This window comes from Streptopelia decaocto (genome assembly GCF_964273445.1).
Source record: "Streptopelia decaocto genome assembly, chromosome: 4".
In the NCBI taxonomy this organism is placed as follows: Eukaryota; Metazoa; Chordata; class Aves; order Columbiformes; family Columbidae; genus Streptopelia; species Streptopelia decaocto.
In genome coordinates this window covers 43,433,855-43,454,684 of record NC_138658.1, presented here as the reverse complement: position 1 = coordinate 43,454,684, position 20,830 = coordinate 43,433,855, and the positions used below count along the sequence as shown (strand labels likewise).

Sequence of the window (20,830 nt, the reverse complement as noted above, 5' to 3'; positions counted from 1 at the left end):
CCTTTTCACAGAATAAGCAAAGCCCAGGAAATAGTGAAGCAGCTTAGCATCTATTCTAACAAACATTAGGATTCAGGCTGCATACGGATGGGACAGGACCAACAGGATTTCCAACTAAATGTAATAGCTGTGCGTATTTGATTACTTAGGACGGACAAAATGAAATACCATAAGGACCACAATAAAACATTGATAGACTGAACAAAAACACGGTAGTGACGTGCTTCAAGACAGATAGCAGAGAGTGATTTTTTGTGACAATCTCCCTAAGGCTTTTGTGCTGTTACCTTTATATCCTATCTTGTCTGCTTTTATGGCCAAGGAGGGAAAATTTGGGAAACAATTAAAATAATTTAATATATCCAAAACTGATACTTGTTTTCAGTCTAACATTGCATTATATAAACAGTATCTGTCACTTCCTAGTGATGAAATCTGGCATGCAGCCAACATGATCTGTATGAGGATGACAACACTATAAATATGTAGATTTTGGTGTTCCTTATCTGTGACTATGACAAGACACTGACAGAAGCAAGTACAGATATGGCACTAAGTATCTTATGAGAAGGTGGCTACAAATCAGATATTTTTGGACACAAAAATCTTCTGTAAACTTTTATCCAAAGCAAGTAAGTAACGGGCTAAACCACTTCTTCACTTTGTAGAGCTACCATCTTTGTGAACTAATCTACTGACCCATTTTGGTTTGTCGAGCTTAGAACAGTCTTTCAGAACAGTTTATTTATTTATTAATTTACTGACTCCTTTGAACCATGTAGCTCCAAATTACAAACATTCTCAGAAAAAAAGTTATAAAGGATGCTTAACTCTTGCCCAGTTTCTCTTAGAAGGCAGAGAATCAGGAAAACCTCTCATGAGGAAGGATGGTGAAGCTACAGTTATGCATATTGTATCATCACGCTAGGCTGAGATTACTCTTGCTACTCTTATTCTTTCAGATTGTAGCTGCTAGTAGTATTCATTGATATAATGAGAGCTATTTTTTTCTTAATCTATCTTCTGTTTAATTTATGGAAGACTTACATATTTAATTGCCATACTGACAGAGCGTTTTAGGAGTCAATTGGGTACACTCAAGAGTTATTGTGTGAAAGCCTGGATATTGCCATGAATATTGCCATATTCTAATGAAAAAAACACAAATAAGGAATAGAGAAGGATACTCAGGGAAAGAGGGGTAGGAATATTTTAAACATTCTTCTAAATCAGTTTTTCACCATAACTGAAGATACAAGAATCTTTGCTGTTTCATGTTAGGCTTTTGCATCCTTGAATCTTTTAATTGAAAAAGTTGCATAGATTATACAAGCTTTTTCTAGCTTCATACAAAATACAAGTAATAATTTCCTACATTTAGATAAACAAAAACTTAAGAGCCCAGGGTATTCTATTGATCTGTCTATATATAAACACACACATATCTATAATTAATCTGTTCTTTAGAACTAATGACACTTGTTCTGTGACAAGAGCATCACTTTGCTTTGTTTCCTAAATATTTACAGTTTTGTAGGAAGAGGTCTAATGACAAACAAAGAAAAAGCACCAAACAGCAAATGAATACTATCTTCAGTTTTTGGTTCAAACAAAATCTAATACATGTACACAGTTTGTATATAAATGTATAATTACTGCTAAAATGTTATTATGTAACATAAGCAAGATTTAATATTTAATTTGAGATGAGTTGAAAGGCATATGAGTTAAATCTATAATCCATGGTATGTATGTAAGAGAAGATTCTTTTGTCCAGGCTAGTACGTTTGTAACTATATATTCATATAAAAAAGTACATGTAGGTATAGGCATGTCATCAAAGAGCAAGTATACAGTACCTTTCACTATCTTATCCAAATAGTGAGCTTGAGAATTAAAAAGAAAAAAAAAAAAAAAAAACAGACAGACATTTCAGAAGTGTCACATAAAACAAGAATTGTTCAGAATTCACATGCAAATCAAGCAGGTGCACCTGACGTGGGAGGTCTTACATTAGAAAATGAAAATGTATTTCAAAGCTTTAAAAAATGCAAGAAATTATCTTTTCAGCAAACATTGTCATGATTCAATGAAACTATTTGAGAAATGAGGCCTGCAGAAGGAAGAGATGCTACCTTTCTCAGACTACATTTTTCATCTGACTTCTCTTCACATGCTTTGATGTTTACATGTAACAAAAATACAATCAAAGCTAGTTAAAAAATTCAAGTTTCAACACAACGTAAGAGTAATTACTTAGCTTATGAGCTTTAAAACACTGACCATACTGGAAAATCTTTGATTTGCAGGTCATGTATGACTCTGACAGCATAACCAGCACACTAACTTAATTCTGATTGGATTAACAGGATTTTTGGGAGGAATAGTTTTCTTCTGCTTCAGTTCAGCCACAGTTATTCTTCTGAGCACACACACCGATTATGTAAAACAAGTTATATCGTCTATGGGGGGTGGAAGATGGTGTAGTGAGGTTAGTAGTGTTGTGATCCATTGCATTTGGAAAAATGGGTGAAAATTAAACTTAAGCTTTAGATACAGAAGACTAAATAATATGGTATATCCAAGAATAGCAAGACATTTTTTCATAACTTATGACATTCAAAATTTCAAAAAAATTTGAGGAGGCAGATGGATGAATGACAAAGAGAGCACAAGGTGGATTTAAAGCAGCATGCCCTACTTTTAATACATAAAACACAGCAGAGATGGATTATATGTTCCCTCCTTACATTCACAAAACAAAGATTGACTGCAGTTGTGTTAAAGAGATTTAATGTCGTATAGCAAACCTACATTGGACAGGTGCCTTGCAGGCTACCAAACCCAGCCACCTGCACACAGGTGACGGGATGTCACAGACTATTGCGGTGAGGACACACCAAGCTGAGTCAACCATGGTGGATTCAATCCCCTGTTTTTGCTGTGGACGGGGTCTCTCAACAGAGCCCATGGGGGCTCTCTTTCAAAATCTGACCTTTCCTAAATCCTTGTTCGCCCCTGTGTGGCCAGCACTCTGTCACCCTCAACTATGTGTATCGGATGGGTAAGAGAGGCATTTCCAGCCAGGGCCTTCCCGCCAGTTTGAATGAACGGGAAAAAAAGCTCTTCCCCAGCCCGAGGAGGGAGGTGATAAGATATGTAGTCTCACAGAAGCCACAGTCACTGCTATGACTAGGGTGGAAACTTGCTACTACTTCCTAGTCCTTCTCTCTTGAAGACAGTGTCAGGTGTCCCACACAGAGTTGTGGTTTCATTTTTTTTTACTAAAATGGTAAGGTTAAAGGGAGACAAAGAAAGAAGATGAAAACATCAATTACAGAACATTTAGAACAACAGCAACAAACTAAGTAGCTTTTCACATCAACCGCAAACAAAAAGAAAATTGATACAGCTGCATTTGAGGGTGGATCAAATTCTTCTCTTACTCATCCAATATAATTCCCCTTGCTCCTACACAGCTGCTCTTAGAACATGGTGTATCATGTGCAGAGAAAAATCAAGCTTTAGTGCATAAAATGGAAGCAATTAGCTCTGTCTGGGGAATGCAACTGTCCACCAGTGAAACATTAAATGCCTCTACAAATGTAGGGATAGGTAAGAAATAGAACACAGAAAAAACCTCCGAGGCAACTCAAAATAGTCCCTGCAATCCCAGGCCCCAACATGCTATTTCCTTTCAGAAATCCAATCTGCATTAAAAAAAATAAAATATAAGAAAATGTTCTTTAAGAGTTTTTGTATCCAGTAGCCTTGTAAGAAGTCAGTTCCAGAACATAAACCTATAATGCCCGGAAAACAAGTTCTACTTTCCAGCATCCTTTTACTTATGGTCAGTTGACATTAAGGACAACATTAGAAACAATTTTGGTTAATGTGCAGCATCCTACAAGAACCAAAAAGCAGAAAACGAGTAACCCAAAATAGTATAATTTTGCAGTAAAGTTTAACTAGTTATGCTGTCTTCCTTATCGTCATGAAAAGATAAGGAATTCTAGAGGTGGGATTTGGAGCACTCTGCAGCTGCTCCTTGGCATATTTACACATGTGGGTTATGTTAAGTCCTTAAAAAGTCTAATTATAGACCAAACAATATACTTAGAAGGGTTTTCTTGCAGGGTTTAAAATTTTGCTATTATTTCCAGGAGTAGAGGGACTACATATAGCTCCAAATGGGATAAAGAAAAACAAAAATAAAGATACAAAATTTGTACATTTTCTAGGATAGTCAAAATCCAAGAAGATGTAAATGGCATTCAAAATTCATATAAAATAATAATGGTATTATCGATGTGTGTGTATATTTATATAAATAAATGGCAGAGAAACCTATTTTACAAAGAACCGATAACAGTCAGGCAAATTCACATTTAACATGGCATAATTCATAATCAGTAAGAACCAAGACTTTTTTTTAATTTAATGTCTCCCATTAGTCTCTTATCAGAGATGTCAGTGTCTTCCTTAGATTACTCATACGCTGCTTCCTCCAGGTATGACAGAATAGCCAGAGAACAAAAGTACATATTAAATCCCTATATCCCAATCAGCTCCTGTTTAAATCAGCAGGAATGACATACCCATTGATTTGATGTTCCTTAATTGGTACTTCTAGCACTGCGCTATTCTGATTATTCTGCCATAAAGGATTATAATGGTGACATACTTCTAAATACTGTATAGCAAATTTATAGTTCTATTTCTATTAGTTTACATTATTATCCTCCACCAGACATCTTCACCCATTGTAACCTGTACACTAGATTAGAACATCCTAAGTATTTTTTGTAGTGTATATATAGTCCCATTACAGTGTCAATTCGCAACACCTCCACAGGAGTAATGAGCTAACTTTGCCTTAATAGCAGAACTTAACCTCATAGCACTGCCAGACTTGAAGCAAAAATACAAAAGAATGTGACCAAAGCCATGTCGATCAAAGTCTGCCTAAATGATAAACTACTTTTGAGTGTTTTTTGCTTCCTACACTTTCAAAACGTGAGCCGAACCCTTGCCTCCTCTCCACTAATACTATCAGCTCTCTCCCTTCCTCACTGCATTACAGCCTCTCCCTCTACAAGAAAGCAGAAAGGTGAAATAAGAAGAGAGTGAAAGGGGGGAAGAGGGGGAAGAAGATGATGAAGAAATAATTTCAGTATGCAGCCACAATGAAGAAAGTTGCTCTGCTTCTCTCTGAGCAAGCTCTGGTTTGGTTTCTCTGCTCATCCCCCACAGCTCAGAACAGCAGCCCCCATTCCCTGGTGAACCATTGCATACGTATTGCGGCCGCTAACGCAGATGTCGTGCTCTCAGACACAGATCTGCTACAGGAAGACGGGAGCAACGGATCACATTTACACTTCTACATAACCTTGCAGCGAGTGTCATGTAAAGAGATACAGGTAAAAATGCCATCTTAATTTCTTGGTAGAAAAACTGACTGTAAGCAAACTACCCTATGTTGATAGTATATTGTTTCCCTTAAGCTTTCTATACATTTATCTGTTTGTTTAGAGTGAGAAAGCTTTAGTATCTTCACTTAATGTTTGCATTAATTTTTAATATTTGTATAAAACTTTGTTTAAAATCCACATGACAAACAAACCCCCCATTACAGGAATATCATGAGAGTGGTCAAGTCAAACACACTAAATTTAGGCAATACTGTTTTTATGGCTACCTGAGCAATTTTTATACTCTTCTTCCTTTGTCAATGTACAGAGCCGCCAGCCCTCTCTCCGCTCTTGTTCTCTCATGAACAACAAACACCTGATGCCCTAGTAGCAGGTACACCATGCTAACCTAAACAAAGAAGTAACTGTTTTTTATCATCTTCCTCCTCAAGTCAAAATTATTTAGTATAGTATCCTCACACTGCTGGTGTGAACAAAGAATCTATTATTATCTCATTTTACTGTTGAGTAACTAAGGCATAGAAAGATTAAAGTGAGAACTCTCCATCTGTTTGACTGCAAACACCTATGATGCGATTTTCCAGAATACTTAGAATTATATAGGATTTCATACACAAAAGAGCATTTTAGCAATTCACATTGAAGCAAGTCAGAAAGTGAAGGTCAGAAGGCACTCATTTAAAGTTTGCCTTTGTGAGCAACTAACAGAAAATTCATGGTAAAAGCAAGGGTGGAACCCAGTTCTTCAAAATAATTCTTAACCAGGAGATCAGTCCGTGCACCAGCCTCTGGCACAAAGAAAGTGGAGTTTCTGCATGTGACAGCCCCTCACAGCCTTGCAACATGCTTAAATCAGGTCTGTCAGGTGCAGAGGGAAAAGCAGTTAAACATACTGTGTTTTTTTTTTTTTTATTATTACAAAGATATGTATATGCTATAATTAATATATATCTTCTGTTATATGATATAATGACAATGACACACACACGTGTTCTTTTGTGGCTTCCTAACTTTACGTTCTTGATTTTGCAATTTTCTACTAAAGCTCTTTTAACATGTTTTTTTGGGATTTGAAACAGAAACTCTCACAGCAAGCTTCAGGGAGAATGCGGTTTGTGTAAACGTGTTTTTGTGCTTGTTTTGGGGGAGCTGGTACAAAAGTCAGAGTTGACAGCTCTTGGCTTGACCCTTCTAACCTATTCGGGACTCAGTCTGTGGTGATTTAATCCTCCTGACCTGGCTAGCAGATCACCCTTAAGTTCCTCTCATTTCCAACCAGCCACAGTTTAACTACCCTGAACGTTAAAACATCTTTTGAATGTAAAAAACCAAATATCTCCTGTGATATTTAAACCCAGTATTTCTTATCCTACCCACAGCAGACTCAGGGAATAGTGTATTGTTTCCTTTAAGAAACTGCTTTTACTCTCAAAAGGGTGACTAAAAAAAGCCATGCATCCATATGCAATTTCTCCATATCGCTACCAGAAAACTTACAGGAGTCCAGAATTCATAAAACTTTAAAGCCACTGTTCTAGCCTGTCTTCAGAGTGGTTCACTCATGTCAAATTCATCATCCACTACAGCCTTTTCTGAGTCTCTTCTCCCTGGCAAGCTGCTTCCTAACTTGAATTTGTGCAGCTGATTATCCTTACTTAAGTACAAACCCCAGCATTTGTTGAATTGCACCTTATTTTTCTGCATATCCTGTGCTACTTGTTAAAGTAATTTTAAATTCTTGTCCTGTCTCCCAGAGTGCTTGGGGGCAGTGGGCTTTGCTATCATTTGCAAATGTAATTCTCTCTATTCATCACTGAACAGTACTGAAAGCACATGTTCTTCCACTCTAAGCAGCTCATGGTCGTCATCCTTTCTCTGAGTTTATAAGAACCTTGTCTTTGACATACCATATGTTCCAAGCATTGCTGCCAATAGAGGAGGATTACAAACACTCTTCCCTTTTGATACTTTTTTACTCCTAAATTCTCATCTTGCCCTTCCTGTAAAGGAGAACACATGGATGGAATAATAGTTTCAGGCAGTTTTATTTGTTTTCTTCCCTACATAGGCCAAAACGTAATCCTTACCCTGAAATCATACCTTCTTCATAATTTCGGCACTTTTCTCCAATGTCCACCTAGAGCTGCAGCACACACATCTGCTACATGTGTTTCCACAGAGACCTGAATTGACTGCAATTTATCCCTTGCTAAAACCGCAACTGTTCTTTGCAGCAACCGCTGATGGCGTTTTCTATACAAGGGCACATATGCCCACTACCCTTTTGATATTTTGTTCTGGAGTCCATCCCAATTTTACTATAAAGTAAGATTTCTCATCATTACTACTAGAAAGAAGCCAGATGTATTTAAGAATAAAACATTCAGTTGCTTTAAAGGATATAATAGACATAGGAAGTTTGAGACTACTAATATGTTCACGAGCAGTGTTGTTTCTTATTTAACATCTATTTAGCTGGAAAAGGATTTAGAAGAAAGGGTATATGCCATTAAGGATATAAAACTGTCTCACGTGTACAGGCTCAAAAAGTTAAAACACCGGAGAGCTCTGACAAACTCACAAAGACCTGCCAGACAGATGCAGGTGAAATCTGATGCTTACATTAAGAACTGCATGAAAGAGAAATTTGGCTTGGAAGCATATTAAGGGATAGAATGGGATGGGAAGCATTTTTGTTTCCACCTGTCTTCCTGACTGGAAGTACTTTCAGAATGCACCTGAGCAGCATGCGACTACCCGATGTACAAAAGCACGCACTTTCTGGCCACTTCAGCTCAAGTGAGCTTTGCAACGCGCTTTAAAATTCTTCACATCTCAGAGGATTCTGCTGTTTTCTGAAAATGTGCCTAACTTGAACTTCACATGTGGTCCTCATTTAAATGCAAATCAACCAATTAGCAATTTAAAGTATGCTAACAGATAATTTGTATTTGAGATACTCTGTCTTGAAATGTGTTGAGGCCTGACCAATAATTCACTTTTTTTTCACAGCTTCAGATATGTATGCACTGTCTTAAATTTAACTGGTAACTTAATATTTTTATAGTTACCAAACATACAAATATTTTGCATATTCAAGGCTTGGCCTGGCAAATTAATAATATGCTCTTCAGGCAAAAGAAAGATCAAAATCATAAGTGTACTATATTTCATGAAATCTTGTTGAACTGCGGCTATCAGTCCTCTGGGTGCCAAGAAAGTAATCTTCTCTTTTCTATGAAGATTTTGTATTGAAGCTACAGGTGTAAATGTTGTGGTGAAATCCTAACTCAAATGTAGTCAGGTGTTTTGGGAGTAGCATTTCACTCACAATATTGTGGTGAACTAATTGATACCTGATATAATTAATTTCCAGTCATTTTCTCTGAGAACAATCTATTTGAATGTGAAAGCTCATACCTTCATTCAGAAACAATCTTACTTTTAAGATGAAATTTGTACTGAAGTGTGATTCCATGAACTCAAAACTAAGGAAAAACATAAATTTAGGAATTTTGATAATTACAGAGTATACTAATGCAGCAGTAATTATTCTAATTTGAAGGACAAAAGTTTCCTTCTGATCAAAATTCCAGAATCTGAAAAGGATCTTAAAATTCACAGATTCTTGGCATGAATGCATTAAGGTACATTAAATACCTGACCAATTAAAACACTATGAAATGTGAGTATTCTCAGTAACTTAAACTTTGGAGAAATGTAAACCATGCTTAGCAACTTAGCATCAGTACGAAAATGATGGTGATCATCCTAACACCAGTTACCCATGCAGCTCTCCCTTTAACCTGCGAATGCAGAGAAGATTAATCAAGCCCTCAAACTGTCCATGACTTACTTTGTCACGACCATACTTCAAAACTATATAGTGTAATGATATATAGCCATATCAGGTTTTCTATTGGCACTTCCTTTGATTAACAGGAGGAACGCATTTGCCTTGACTTGCTCTCTGATCTTATAAAGAGATAAAGTGACATCTCCCTGTAGTAATTTTTGAAATCTGTAATATAAGGAGCCATAAGCTAAACGTGTGTTGAAGAGAGCAGGTGCAGACCATAGAATTTAGTGGAGAAGATCACTTCTTGGCATTGCTGGATGCTAGCAGCACTTCTGAGCTTACACCGCTCACAGTCACCTAGAAAACCAGCTCACAAACGCCATTGTGTCTGTCCCTAGTCAGAAAACCAATTCAACCAGCAACCAGGACAGAGTGTATACTAATGGAAATGCACTTATGGGAGTGTGCTCTAGATGTTATTTATTTTTTTCATAATTCTGAAAATCTAAACCAGATGACTTTCCTGTTTTTCTAGCTAAAGTAGCTGAAACTAGAAACATCTTGCTGAAGAAAAAACATTTGTGGTTTGATTGGTTTTAATGTCTTGTTAATGTCATTTCATGCAAATAAAAAGGTTAAAATAAATACTTTGCTGTCCTTTGTTATTTTTTCTAAACTACATATTAGGGGTAATTCTTAGATGATAAACCAATTCTCACTGGAATAAAAACATATTACAAGCTGTACACTTCTACAATGGACCACCACTGGATTTGAATTTCAGTTCATGGACCAGGTAAAGTAGCCTCATGCAGGACTCAAATACCATGATGTTAACTTCAGCCCTCCTGAGGGATTAATACGAATGCTTAATGACATTAATCCACATTTAGATCACTTATGTTTAATGACATGCTTTCCATGCACACATATATAAATATTAATTTTGGACTGAAAGATAATCGTTCAACACAATAACAATTAAACAGCTGTAACCTGTCTCATGTGTTAAGTAACGGAGCTGCAGGCAAGCTCCATAAACAGATGGTCTTACCCACCCATGCTTAATGTTAAAGACTTTTTAAAAAAGAGGTGTTGACAAATCTGAACAAGAAGGCATAGTTTCAATGCAAATTGCGCAATTTGCAATTTAGATTACTCTAAAACTAATTTGGTCTATTGAAAAAATTAAGCTGCATTGTAAAACTGAGATGTTACACAGCACATGGATATAGCAGATTCCCCACCAATATAATTATTTACTAATTTCATTCAGATAACAGACTCTGGTGGAAAAGCTGCTGGAAAAGTATTCATATTTATGGGCTTCCTGTGACTTAATTTACTCATGGTACATGCCAGTTATATCACAAAATATAATAGACTTTCTGATATAATATCTGTTCCAATCTCACAAAATAACTACTGAGACAGGAGAGGGTCACTGAACTCATTGTAAGCCGGGACAGAAAGGAAACAAAAACATATTTTAGCACAACTGTGTTATGAAAACTTAATTACAGAGCAAATTTTCAGCCAGGCTATCACCTGGGTACCAGCTGTGCATGTACGGTCTTGTATCACATTGAGGTGCAGGCTGAGCTTCACAAAATAATATACGGATGTTCACCTCAGACCCATGAGTGTCAGTCCCAGGCCACATAAACAATTGACAGGTGATTTGCCCTAGCTTTGCACTTAACTGTTGATTTAACCTGTTCTCACATGGACATAGGAAATGTTAAAATATTTCATTTCCAGGAGGGAAAAGACAGTAAGCAATCTAGATATCTTAAACTGCTTAGTATTTGGAACATACATTGCCAGTGTTTAGTTCAAACCTGTGGGATGCTAAGCAACAGCAATAAATTCTTAATTCTTATTAGATTAATTTCATCACAATGCTCAGCATGTAGTTATCTGCTGAACATCTTTGATATAAATCTCTGGAAGTATGTGTTCAGAACAAAGGCAATGACTCACAAGCGTGGTCCACATCAGGTGTGGGTTTGAAGCTGGAGCTACCCCGTGCCAGAAATGCATAATGGAACAGTGGGTACCAGCAACACACATCAGGTCTACCACATTAGTTAAAACAATCTTTCTCATTTATTGCACACATTGCTTCAAAAAAGAAAAAAAAAAAAAATCTGCTTTATTTAGACTATTCTGTTCTCTCTCACAAATCAAATATGTATAAAATATAGATGCATTGTATTTCATATTTGTCTTGTGATCTGCAGCCTTAGGGCTTTGTTAAACTGATGATTAACCTAGGTATGCTAAGAAGCAGATGCCTAAATTTCGTCAAACATTTGCAATCGTCTGTGATCTTGCTTCCCAATGTCCCAAAGAAAAAACAAATGGCCTCTGTAAGTTTAGAGCAATTAGAATTTCCTTTGGCCAAATTTCCATTTCTTGAGGCATACATAAAAATTAGCATAACCCAAGAAGCAATCTAGGGTTTGAAAAATTATTAGACATGAATAAAACTAAGGACTACCTTGTTTTAATTGAGATAAGTTTGGTTTCTCCTTCTTTTGACCCTTTAATACATGTCAACTGACTATACAAACAGTGGGCTAACTGAAATTGAGTCAGCATTTAGAAATATATAAAAATCATTACTTGAGGTGCAAAACACTCTTAACATTTTAAACAGCATTCGTGCTTCACAAAAAAGACATAATCACTTTGATCAAATGAGTTATGGATTTAGGTGATTCAGTACACATTTCAGTTAGTGCCTCTATGATTAATGCATACAGATCTACTGCATTTTGTGCATCCAGGTAGAGATCTGGCTGGCTACTCCTTTCCCAGAAAGCAATTAAATTCATTTACCTTAAAATTTACAACTTCTTTGGAATATTCCTTTCCCCAAGAAGTAGTAAATTTAGGCCATTGCACTACATGTGACTTCCAGCTAACAGCTGCATCAAACAAATATACCTGCATTTCTACAGTGCTTCACACTACTGCAGCTAAATGGTTAATGACTTTTAGAAATAAGAACGATGCAATTGTTTATTTTTAGATATATAAAGTAAGAGTGGGAGTTTTTCATATGCGTAACAGAAGTTACGTAAATATTATGCTACCAGGTTGGGAATTCTACATAGCATAAAAAAATCTGGGTTACAAATAGAGGGTGACAATTGAAAAAATGGTTTTCATGGGGAAACATTTTGATGTCCCCTGTGTTTTGAAATGTATTGCTCAGAAAGAGCTACATTCTACTCTAGGGCAGGTGAGAGAAAGGCAAATTGACTCTTCATTTACCAAGCTGAGAAAGCAACAATTTTCACTCCACTAAGTGGAAATACTCTTGGAAATGAGCAATAAAATGACCTGGTTTCTCCATAACACTGGCCTCCTGAAGAAAACAGCTCTAAGAAAAATAAATGTAACAGCAGGCTAGAGCCTGTGCCTCATTACTTGTCTTGGAGGCTGTAAGGGCAATATAAACATATCAAACTATCTTTACAGCAGCAGCTGCAAAGTAAACACCCATTTAAAGAATAAACAGGTGGGAAGACAGACCTGCTCGCCCAGTGCTGAGAAAAAACTTGTTTGTGCTTAATACGTTGGAAAAATTGTTCAAGAGCAGTTCATCCGTGTATAACTACAACCTTTGAAACGCTGCCAAGGTCAGTGAGACCAACAGCAGAGCGATCTGCTGAGTAATTGCTCGTTGGCAAGTTAAAGCGGTCAAGGGAAAGGCCTTATCCTACTTCTAAAGATTTACTTTATTTCATTGTTCAGAAAGCAGTTCTCTCCCCACCTCTCTACTCCCTTTGTCAGCATGTTTTCTGGAAGCTCCTTAAAAACGTTAACCCCATCGATTCTCCCCACGATTCTGCAGATGGACCTTGGTTCCCACTCCCTCATGTCTGAGCAACTTCATTAGTAAATGACCAAAAAAAAAAAATCTATTTGTGACTTCTGTAAAAAATAATTCATGAATCAGTCTTACTGCTTCACACCTGGCTCCCTTCTACATAATAAAACCTTGCCTCATCTTCCTGATGCAGTGATGTGGGTATCAGCTAATGCAGCTGTATCAGGCTCTCATTTTCCCTGCCCTCAAAGCCCACACCACTGTTTGCTGTGACCTCCAAGTGCAGCACCACCACCTTGCCCCTCGGTCAGAGCTGTGAGCTACCGGGGAAAGCAGCCTGGGCTTTACTATTTTCTAGACACTCATGCCCCAGCGACAGTTTAGTTGTGCTAACACATTCAGAGTCACAGCTCTTCCAAAACGTCCACAAAGTTAAAATTCCCCAGCCTCTTTTTAGCTTGTGGCAAAAGCAAATAATGCCACATTCACATCCATCAGCTCTACCGCTATTAGACTTACTGTCATATCCTGTTGCTTTGGCTACATCGCCTCTTTTAACTGACTCTCTTCCACCTCCCCAAGCATAAAACTATGGGGTTTTTTAACTTATTGGAATTCTTTTTGACTATTTGGATTATCCTTGATTTCCCCATCACTCAATGTTACTCTCGCCTTTAGAATCACAGAATCGTTTTGGTTGGTAAAGACCTTTGCCTGACCTTTGGCCACCTCTTTCATGGTCTGTTCAATCCACCTCTACGTGCTTAACCACGATGCTTCCCACACGTGGGAGCTGTGCCCCACAAACACCTGCCGAGTGACGTTGTTACTCCTGTCACAGCATTTGCTGAGCTCTGTGTAATGTTGCCCACGCACCCAAGTACAAGCTGGCCACCTCTCACAGTCTGAGCACAACCAGTTCCTTTGTCTGTACGTCTACCTGTTGTCACGCAATAGCTTCTCTGCCTGGTTATTCTGAGACAAAAAGTGTTTGGATAGGAGCCTCCTCCTCTATTACAGACCTGCAGCATCTTGCACAAAGGGTGTATAGGAAGGAATTAGTGTGGAAGTGAATTTCTTAGCACTACAGCTATACAAAGTCAATATAAAAAAGATAAACCTTTTGGCAACTCCTCCTCCACTTTTTCTTAATCCCCTTATTTACATGCATAATTTCTCATCCTAGCTCACGTGAAGACCTGTGCAGTGGAGAGGGATATCCTCCTGTATACAGGGCATACGGACTGTACATAACTGAGTAAGAAAATCTCTATTGATAAAGGCACAGTAATTTCCAAAGGTTTCCAGGTGCTAGAACTAACTTGATTACAGAAACAGAGAATCTATTAATAAGGATGGCTTCTTCTCAATGAACTGTATAAAACTTAGATTATTTACATGAAAGAGAACTGGTATGATTCTAAAATAGAGCATCATGTTGACAAAAATATAATTTTGGGCAGCTAGATCACATTTATTACAAGGTGGAAGAGATATTTTTGTGTAGGTGCATCACTTTTTAAAGCTTCTCCATAAAAGAAAAAAAAAAAGGAAAACAATAGGAAGTTTAATTTCTGAAAAACACAAAGCTATCACAAAAGAAACAGAAAAGTAGAAATGAAATAATGTATTTACAGGTTAAAATAGAAGTAAGCTCCCCCTTGGCAAAAAGCAGTTAAAGAGAAAAGGCTGAAAAGGAAATTCTTCCACCTCCTTTTCATGGCAAACTGGGTATGAAGAACTGTTGAGCTATTATACAACCGTTTCCTTTCTTAAAATATCAACTCCTTTACAAAGACTGACACATGCAAATGCGAAGAAACGAGCTTCAAAGTAACGCACTACTTATTCAGCCATGGCTGGCAGCGCCAGCCGTTTAAACTTTGCAGCGAAGGACAGGGTAAAGCGCGGCCAGCCTACCAATGGTGCAGTGCTCTCCGTTCCATCCCTGGCTGCATTCACACTTGCCGTCCTTGCAGGTGCCGTGCTCGGCGCAGCGAGGGTGGCAGGCTCTCTGGTTGCAGGCTGCGCCCGTCCAGCCTTCCTCGCAGCGGCACGTGCCGCCCATGCACACACCGTGCGTGCCGCAGTCCGCCGAGCAGATCTCTGCATCCGAGAGGAGAGAGCGGGATAAAAGGAGGGAGGGAGTGCACACGGGAGAGAGAGGGTATGTGTTAATTAGCAGCGCTATGTTTTAATTCAAAACGTAGAAGAATAAGAAAGGCAAAAACTTTGAAAATCAAATCAAATTACTGTGGAAGGCATTTTCAGGTAGGACCCAACACGAAGCAGAGTACAGTTTTACCGCTGTGCTAATGCTCACTTAGTTATCTCGCAGACTTAGCAGTGCTTAAGTGTCCACAGCTCTTCTGTTAGCTCTGAATAATTTTCAGTAATATTTTTTGTGATCACAGATGCCTTAAGAGTAACCTTTTATAACTTAGACTATGACACTTACACATATTTGAACTTACCATGTACTCCTAATGACTAAATGTACCATATACCTAGGTCACTGTGTGTTGTGCGTAAAAATCCAGTATTAATGACAGTTCATTTTAACAAGGTTTTCCCTCCCTACGCTTCTCCCTGTTTTCTTTCAAAGTAAAAATGTGCCATTTCTGACACAGTTTTTCATTATGAAGAATCAGCCTTAGTGAGACAAATTAGTACTATGCTGACATACTGACACATCTGTTAAATATAAAAGATGATTCTCTTTTACTTTCAGTAAATTTGTATCAGTGACAGCTATGAACAGTCTGGTTTAAATAATAGATTGTTCAAAAAAATAAATCAACATACAGCAATTTAACTTGTCATTTACATATAGTAACAGGATCTTGTAAGTGATAGAATAATTGAAAAATACGTTAACAGCCAAAGGTAGTCAGAGGCCAAACAACGCATGTTAAGTCTCAGCTAATACAAGACGATAATCTAGACTGCCAGATTTTGCGTTTACAGTTTTGGTTCATTTAGTCAGACTGCAAGCAAACTTTACTTCTGCTAAGCAGACAACGGGAAAACAAGAGGAGATACAATACAGCCTGAGGGACTTCTTTAGTTCCTTGGCACACAGCTGGCTGTAACCACGTACTGCTTCGTAAAGGTACTGTATTTAGTTTTTTGTTTTCTTGTGAAAGACAACAAACAGCTTAGTAATAAAAGACCGAAATTATTTTCAACAGCAAAAGAAAGAAGCATTCAGTGCAAGCAAGGTTTCCAGTTTTCCACTCAAAAGTGTTTTTCTTCCCCCATAGAGCATAACCCTCTGTCTCAAAGTGCTGTGGAACATTAAACACCCTATCAAGGAGCTGTGATATTTCCCAGAAGAAACAGCTCAAAACCTTTATGGAGAAAGACAGTTGTAATTTCCCGCTCCCCTTTTTTTTTTTTCTTTTCTTTCCTATACAGCATTTTATATCTACTTTGAATTAAATTTTTGATTAAGAGATGCAAGATGCTTTGATTAACTTTAGAGTCACAAAACATCAACGCAGCTCCAAGAAAGAAAGGTTTATTTCTCTTCAATCTAATCAATTTTTCATTAGGGTGAAGGTGTTTATCAGCTTTTAGCACACTAGCTTTGAGCAAGGTGCGTCAATCTTTGTAATGAACTTATTAATTAGAGTTAATTTAATTGAAGTGGAATTGAAGGGCTAATTAACGGACAAACTGCTGATGGAGATAGAGGAAAGCTCTGCTGATTTCAAACCTATAAGCCCATCTGATAGAAACAACTCATTCTTTTTTTCTTCTAGTAGCTTAACAAAATGTGTATGGCTAAGATTTACTTTTTTAGTGTACTACTCTGAAGGTCATTTTGCATGACCAGCAAGTAGCCTGTGCATATTTTTACAAAGCTCTTTCATGAATTTAATGCTTTTGAAATATTTAAGATCAGAAATATTTTATTTTACTTCAATGACCAGTCATTCCTTGAAACCTAAGTAAAACATGGAGCATAACTGAATCATCAAGAATAGTGTTGAGGATACTGTGCCAAGAAATAAGAGGATCCACATTTGGCCTGAGAACTAGAAAGGGTCTCTCACAAATAGCCATTCTTAGTGCTAGAAATGTTCAGATAAGATTTTTTTTTTCTAAACAAACATAACAGAGAACAACATTTTCTTCTCTCTGTCACTTTTTCTTGAATGTTTGGAACTCTGTCCTATCACTCTCCTATGCATAAACCATTAGGCAGTATCACAGATCCTGGTCAGGAAGTACATTTGTTTAAAAAAGATGGTTCTTTATGAAAAAGTTATATTTATTCATAAGCTGGAATAAACCCAGCTAGCCCATGTGTTCAGTTTTCATTAACAAAATCATCTGAGTTGTTAGATGAACTGTTTTAGACAAATACATGTCTCACATTTAGACAAGATTTCTCTTTTGATATGTGGCTACCAAACAATATTCTAAAACGTGTAAAAAGGATGTTGTCATACTTTATATTTGGATTCTGCTGTCTGTGATAGTAGGTTCAGTCATTTTAGTCTTTTATTTCTATTTCAGACTATACTTTTACTAAGCTCACAGAGAAATCCCTCTGCTACAAGAAATCACTCTGCTTCTTCACTCCTACCAACTCCTTCCACCCTGGCAGCCTCTGCCCTTCCTTGAAAGCTGTTTAGGATTAATTTTTGCATTTCCTTTGCCTTCAAACTGGAATGCTGTCTGTTTTTCAAGAATAATACCTCCAATTAGCTGAAGAGATTTTTAAACTGTGACTGTCTCTAGTTTCTAAATAGATTAAGTTTTAAGTTTCTAAATAGATTTATTAGGTAAGATGATACTTGGATCTACATATGGTACAAAGAATGTTCTGTATTTGCATGTGAATTAAGTTACCAGATGAATGCAGCTAAAAGATACCAACAAATACACTGATTTTCAAATACTACAAATTCACCAATTATTTTGAACCTTTGAATCAATTCACAAATTCATGCTGAAGTCAGCTCAAAGACTTCCATCAGCTCAGTAGGCCAGGTCCTAACACAATAATGTTATTAAAATGCTGCTATTCAAGACGTCATCATTTTACGAAATGCGAGTGCTTTTAACCCTTACCACTGGAGCAATCGGGACCTGTCCAGTTGGGGTCGCAGGTGCAGGTACCACTCTCCTGAAGGTAGGTGCCGTGGCCCGAGCACTGGTCAGGGCACATTGTCTTCAGGATTTCACAGTTGTTGCCACCCCAGCCCGGGTTGCAGTGGCACTCGCCGTGGATGCACACACCGTGGCTGGAGCAGGCTGGGTCCAAGCAATCCGCTGCGGAAAGATGAGAAAGGTCAGCTCAAACCTGTCATTCCTAACGACAGTAATCAGCTCTTAGATGTTCATGGCTCTTTTGGGCTTCATCCACATTTTAACACCTTGTGAAATAGGCAGCACTGCACTAGTCTTAAAAGCATACATTAGTAGGTTGAAGATGAGAAGTTCACCTTTGTTTCACTGCAATGAGTGAGGACCAATGTATCATATCCTGGTGCCAGCCACCCTTCTCTGGCTACAAGGCAAATCACTCTATCATCACTAACTGCTTAGCAGCAATTTTCTTTGTAAAAACATCTCACTTCCACATCACTTTGTGGTATTGTGAAATTTGTGTGTGCACATAACTGACATTAAGACATTTACAGGTTACTGCTGATTTAACGGAGAATCTTTCAAGGTTTGCTATTTTTTCTGAATTACAACAAGATTGGCTTTGGGTCTTGGGCAACTGATCTCTGTTCTGTATAATCACAGCGCCACAAGTGTAGGATTCCCTGCAGCACTCGGCACCAACTGAGCTGATCCACCATTACAGAGTTTTGACAGCTGTACGGGACCCTCAACTTGTTTCAGAAATAAGGGAGTTGCGCACTGTCTATCCATCTTAATTCACTTTAATGTGCTTTAGATGACGAGATTTAATTTAGCAATTTGACTCAATAAAATGTTACACTTGTAGGGTCAATGGTCTGAAAATTTAATTCCAGAGACTTAATTGCATTACTTTGTACGTGGAGATCAATAAAATCAATTTGATTGAAAAAGAAAATGGCACTTTTTACTCCCTAAAAAAATTGAATGGAAAATGAACTGCATTTTGCAGCACATCAGAATGAATATTATTATGCACATCTCTGGAATACAAAAATGACGCATCGTTTTTCACTCTGATGCATTTGAATCGGCACTTTCCACAGTGTGGTTGGTGGAAAAGATCACTAACAAATGCAATACATTAATGATTTATTCTACACTGTGAAAAATCAGTAAGTCTTCCTGTATTCCAATATCTATTTTTTGAGTGCTTTCTTCTTAGTTGACCTCCGTCAGAAAAAAAAAAAAAAAAAAATTACTGGCAAGCAAAAAGATATTACACATTATTAAGAGCTTTCCCACTGATTACTAGAGAATAAATAAAATCTAATAATTCTGTAGATTCATTCTAAAATTATTTTTGAAGAAACACTTAGTGCATATGATCTGGACCCAGCAAAACTGATAGAACTGGACATGCCAGCTGGAAACATGACCAAGAACAGCAGGTGCTGGGGTACATATTTTCTCATTTACCTTCTTCACAGTTTTCTCCTTTGTATCCAGAGTTGCAGGCACAAGAGCCCATGATACAGATGCCCCGGCCCCCACACTGGGGATCGATGCACTGAGTTGTAGGCACATCGCACTCGGTGCCCTTCCAGCCGCTGTAGCACAGGCAGCGTCCTTTGGAGTATTGCCCATTGCCACTGCACAGCACCGGGCAGGCTGCTGTGAAATTAACACACAACAGAAAAATTAAAACCAAGTTATCTACCAAAGCTTTATAAAGAAGAACATTTAAGAAGCAAGTCACATGCTAGTTGCTTTCCTGTTGTACTTGTCTTCATGTTTGCTTAAACTGACTGAAGAAAAGCATTGGGTTGATTTACCTCTTGAACAATCGGGGCCCAGAAACCCAGCGAAACAATGGCAGGATCCAGAAACACATTCGCCGTTACCATGGCAATTTCGGGGGCATTCCACCACAGACTCTACAGGGAAAAAAAAAAAGGATAATTCACAGACGCCCACCGCATGAAGTACCTATCATCTAAACCACTAGTAACTGACAGCATGCTCTCGCTCCAGGAGGAGTGTTTATATTTGGGTTGTTTGAAGAGCGTGAATAGCTGTGATTTTCTGTTGCTGATGCCTCTAGTATCTTAGGATGTTACATTCCAACAAAAAGGCTCAAAATATAATGGTAAAACCATATGAGCCCCATACTTAAAATCCAGCCCTGTGCCATTTAACAAACACTTCAAAACCATATCCTCCTTTCAAGCACTGTTTTACAAGACAGTACACTCCTTACGCCTTAGACTAAGTCATTAAAATACACATTCTGCATTTTATTCTCATCACTAAAAGAAACACTATGAATTGAAAATCTGTGAAAAAATTCAGATCATTTAACTACAAAACATATCTCTGTATTCCTAAAAAACCTGACCAGAGCCTAGCATTTGGTGAGAGCTTTGAAGATCGTGCTTACCTATAATGATGGTATTAAAAGACACCTGCTCCGCATTTTTCCCATCATTATAAAAGGCCAGGTGCCAGATGCCAGAATCCAAATACTGGATGAAACCTGCCTCGTGGAGACTGACAGACCTCGCCTGCCGCCCCGCTCGCTCCGACTCCAGCAGGTTGCGTTGCTCCCTCGCGATCAGCCGGCTGCCATCCAGGAGCTCCACAAAGTCATACTGTGGG

The 20,830-nt window shown here is 37.9% G+C and overlaps 1 protein-coding gene across 5 annotated transcripts in view; it reads right to left on the bottom strand.

Moving 5' to 3' along the window:
• Positions 1 to 20,830, bottom strand: part of TENM3 (teneurin transmembrane protein 3) — a 319,771-nt gene that overhangs the window by 62,812 nt on the left and 236,129 nt on the right. For 4 of the 5 annotated variants that reach the window (XM_082051699.1, XM_082051701.1, XM_082051702.1 and 1 more), the window contains 5 exons: positions 20,613 to 20,823; positions 20,008 to 20,109; positions 19,652 to 19,846; positions 18,155 to 18,355; positions 14,993 to 15,178 (listed from right to left, as the gene is read on the bottom strand). In XM_082051699.1, the coding sequence (XP_081907825.1) occupies positions 14,993 to 15,178; positions 18,155 to 18,355; positions 19,652 to 19,846; positions 20,008 to 20,109; positions 20,613 to 20,823 (895 nt within the window). The remainder of the gene's footprint in view (positions 1 to 14,992; positions 15,179 to 18,154; positions 18,356 to 19,651; positions 19,847 to 20,007; positions 20,110 to 20,612; positions 20,824 to 20,830) is intronic. The other variant, XM_082051700.1, reaches the window with a different exon arrangement.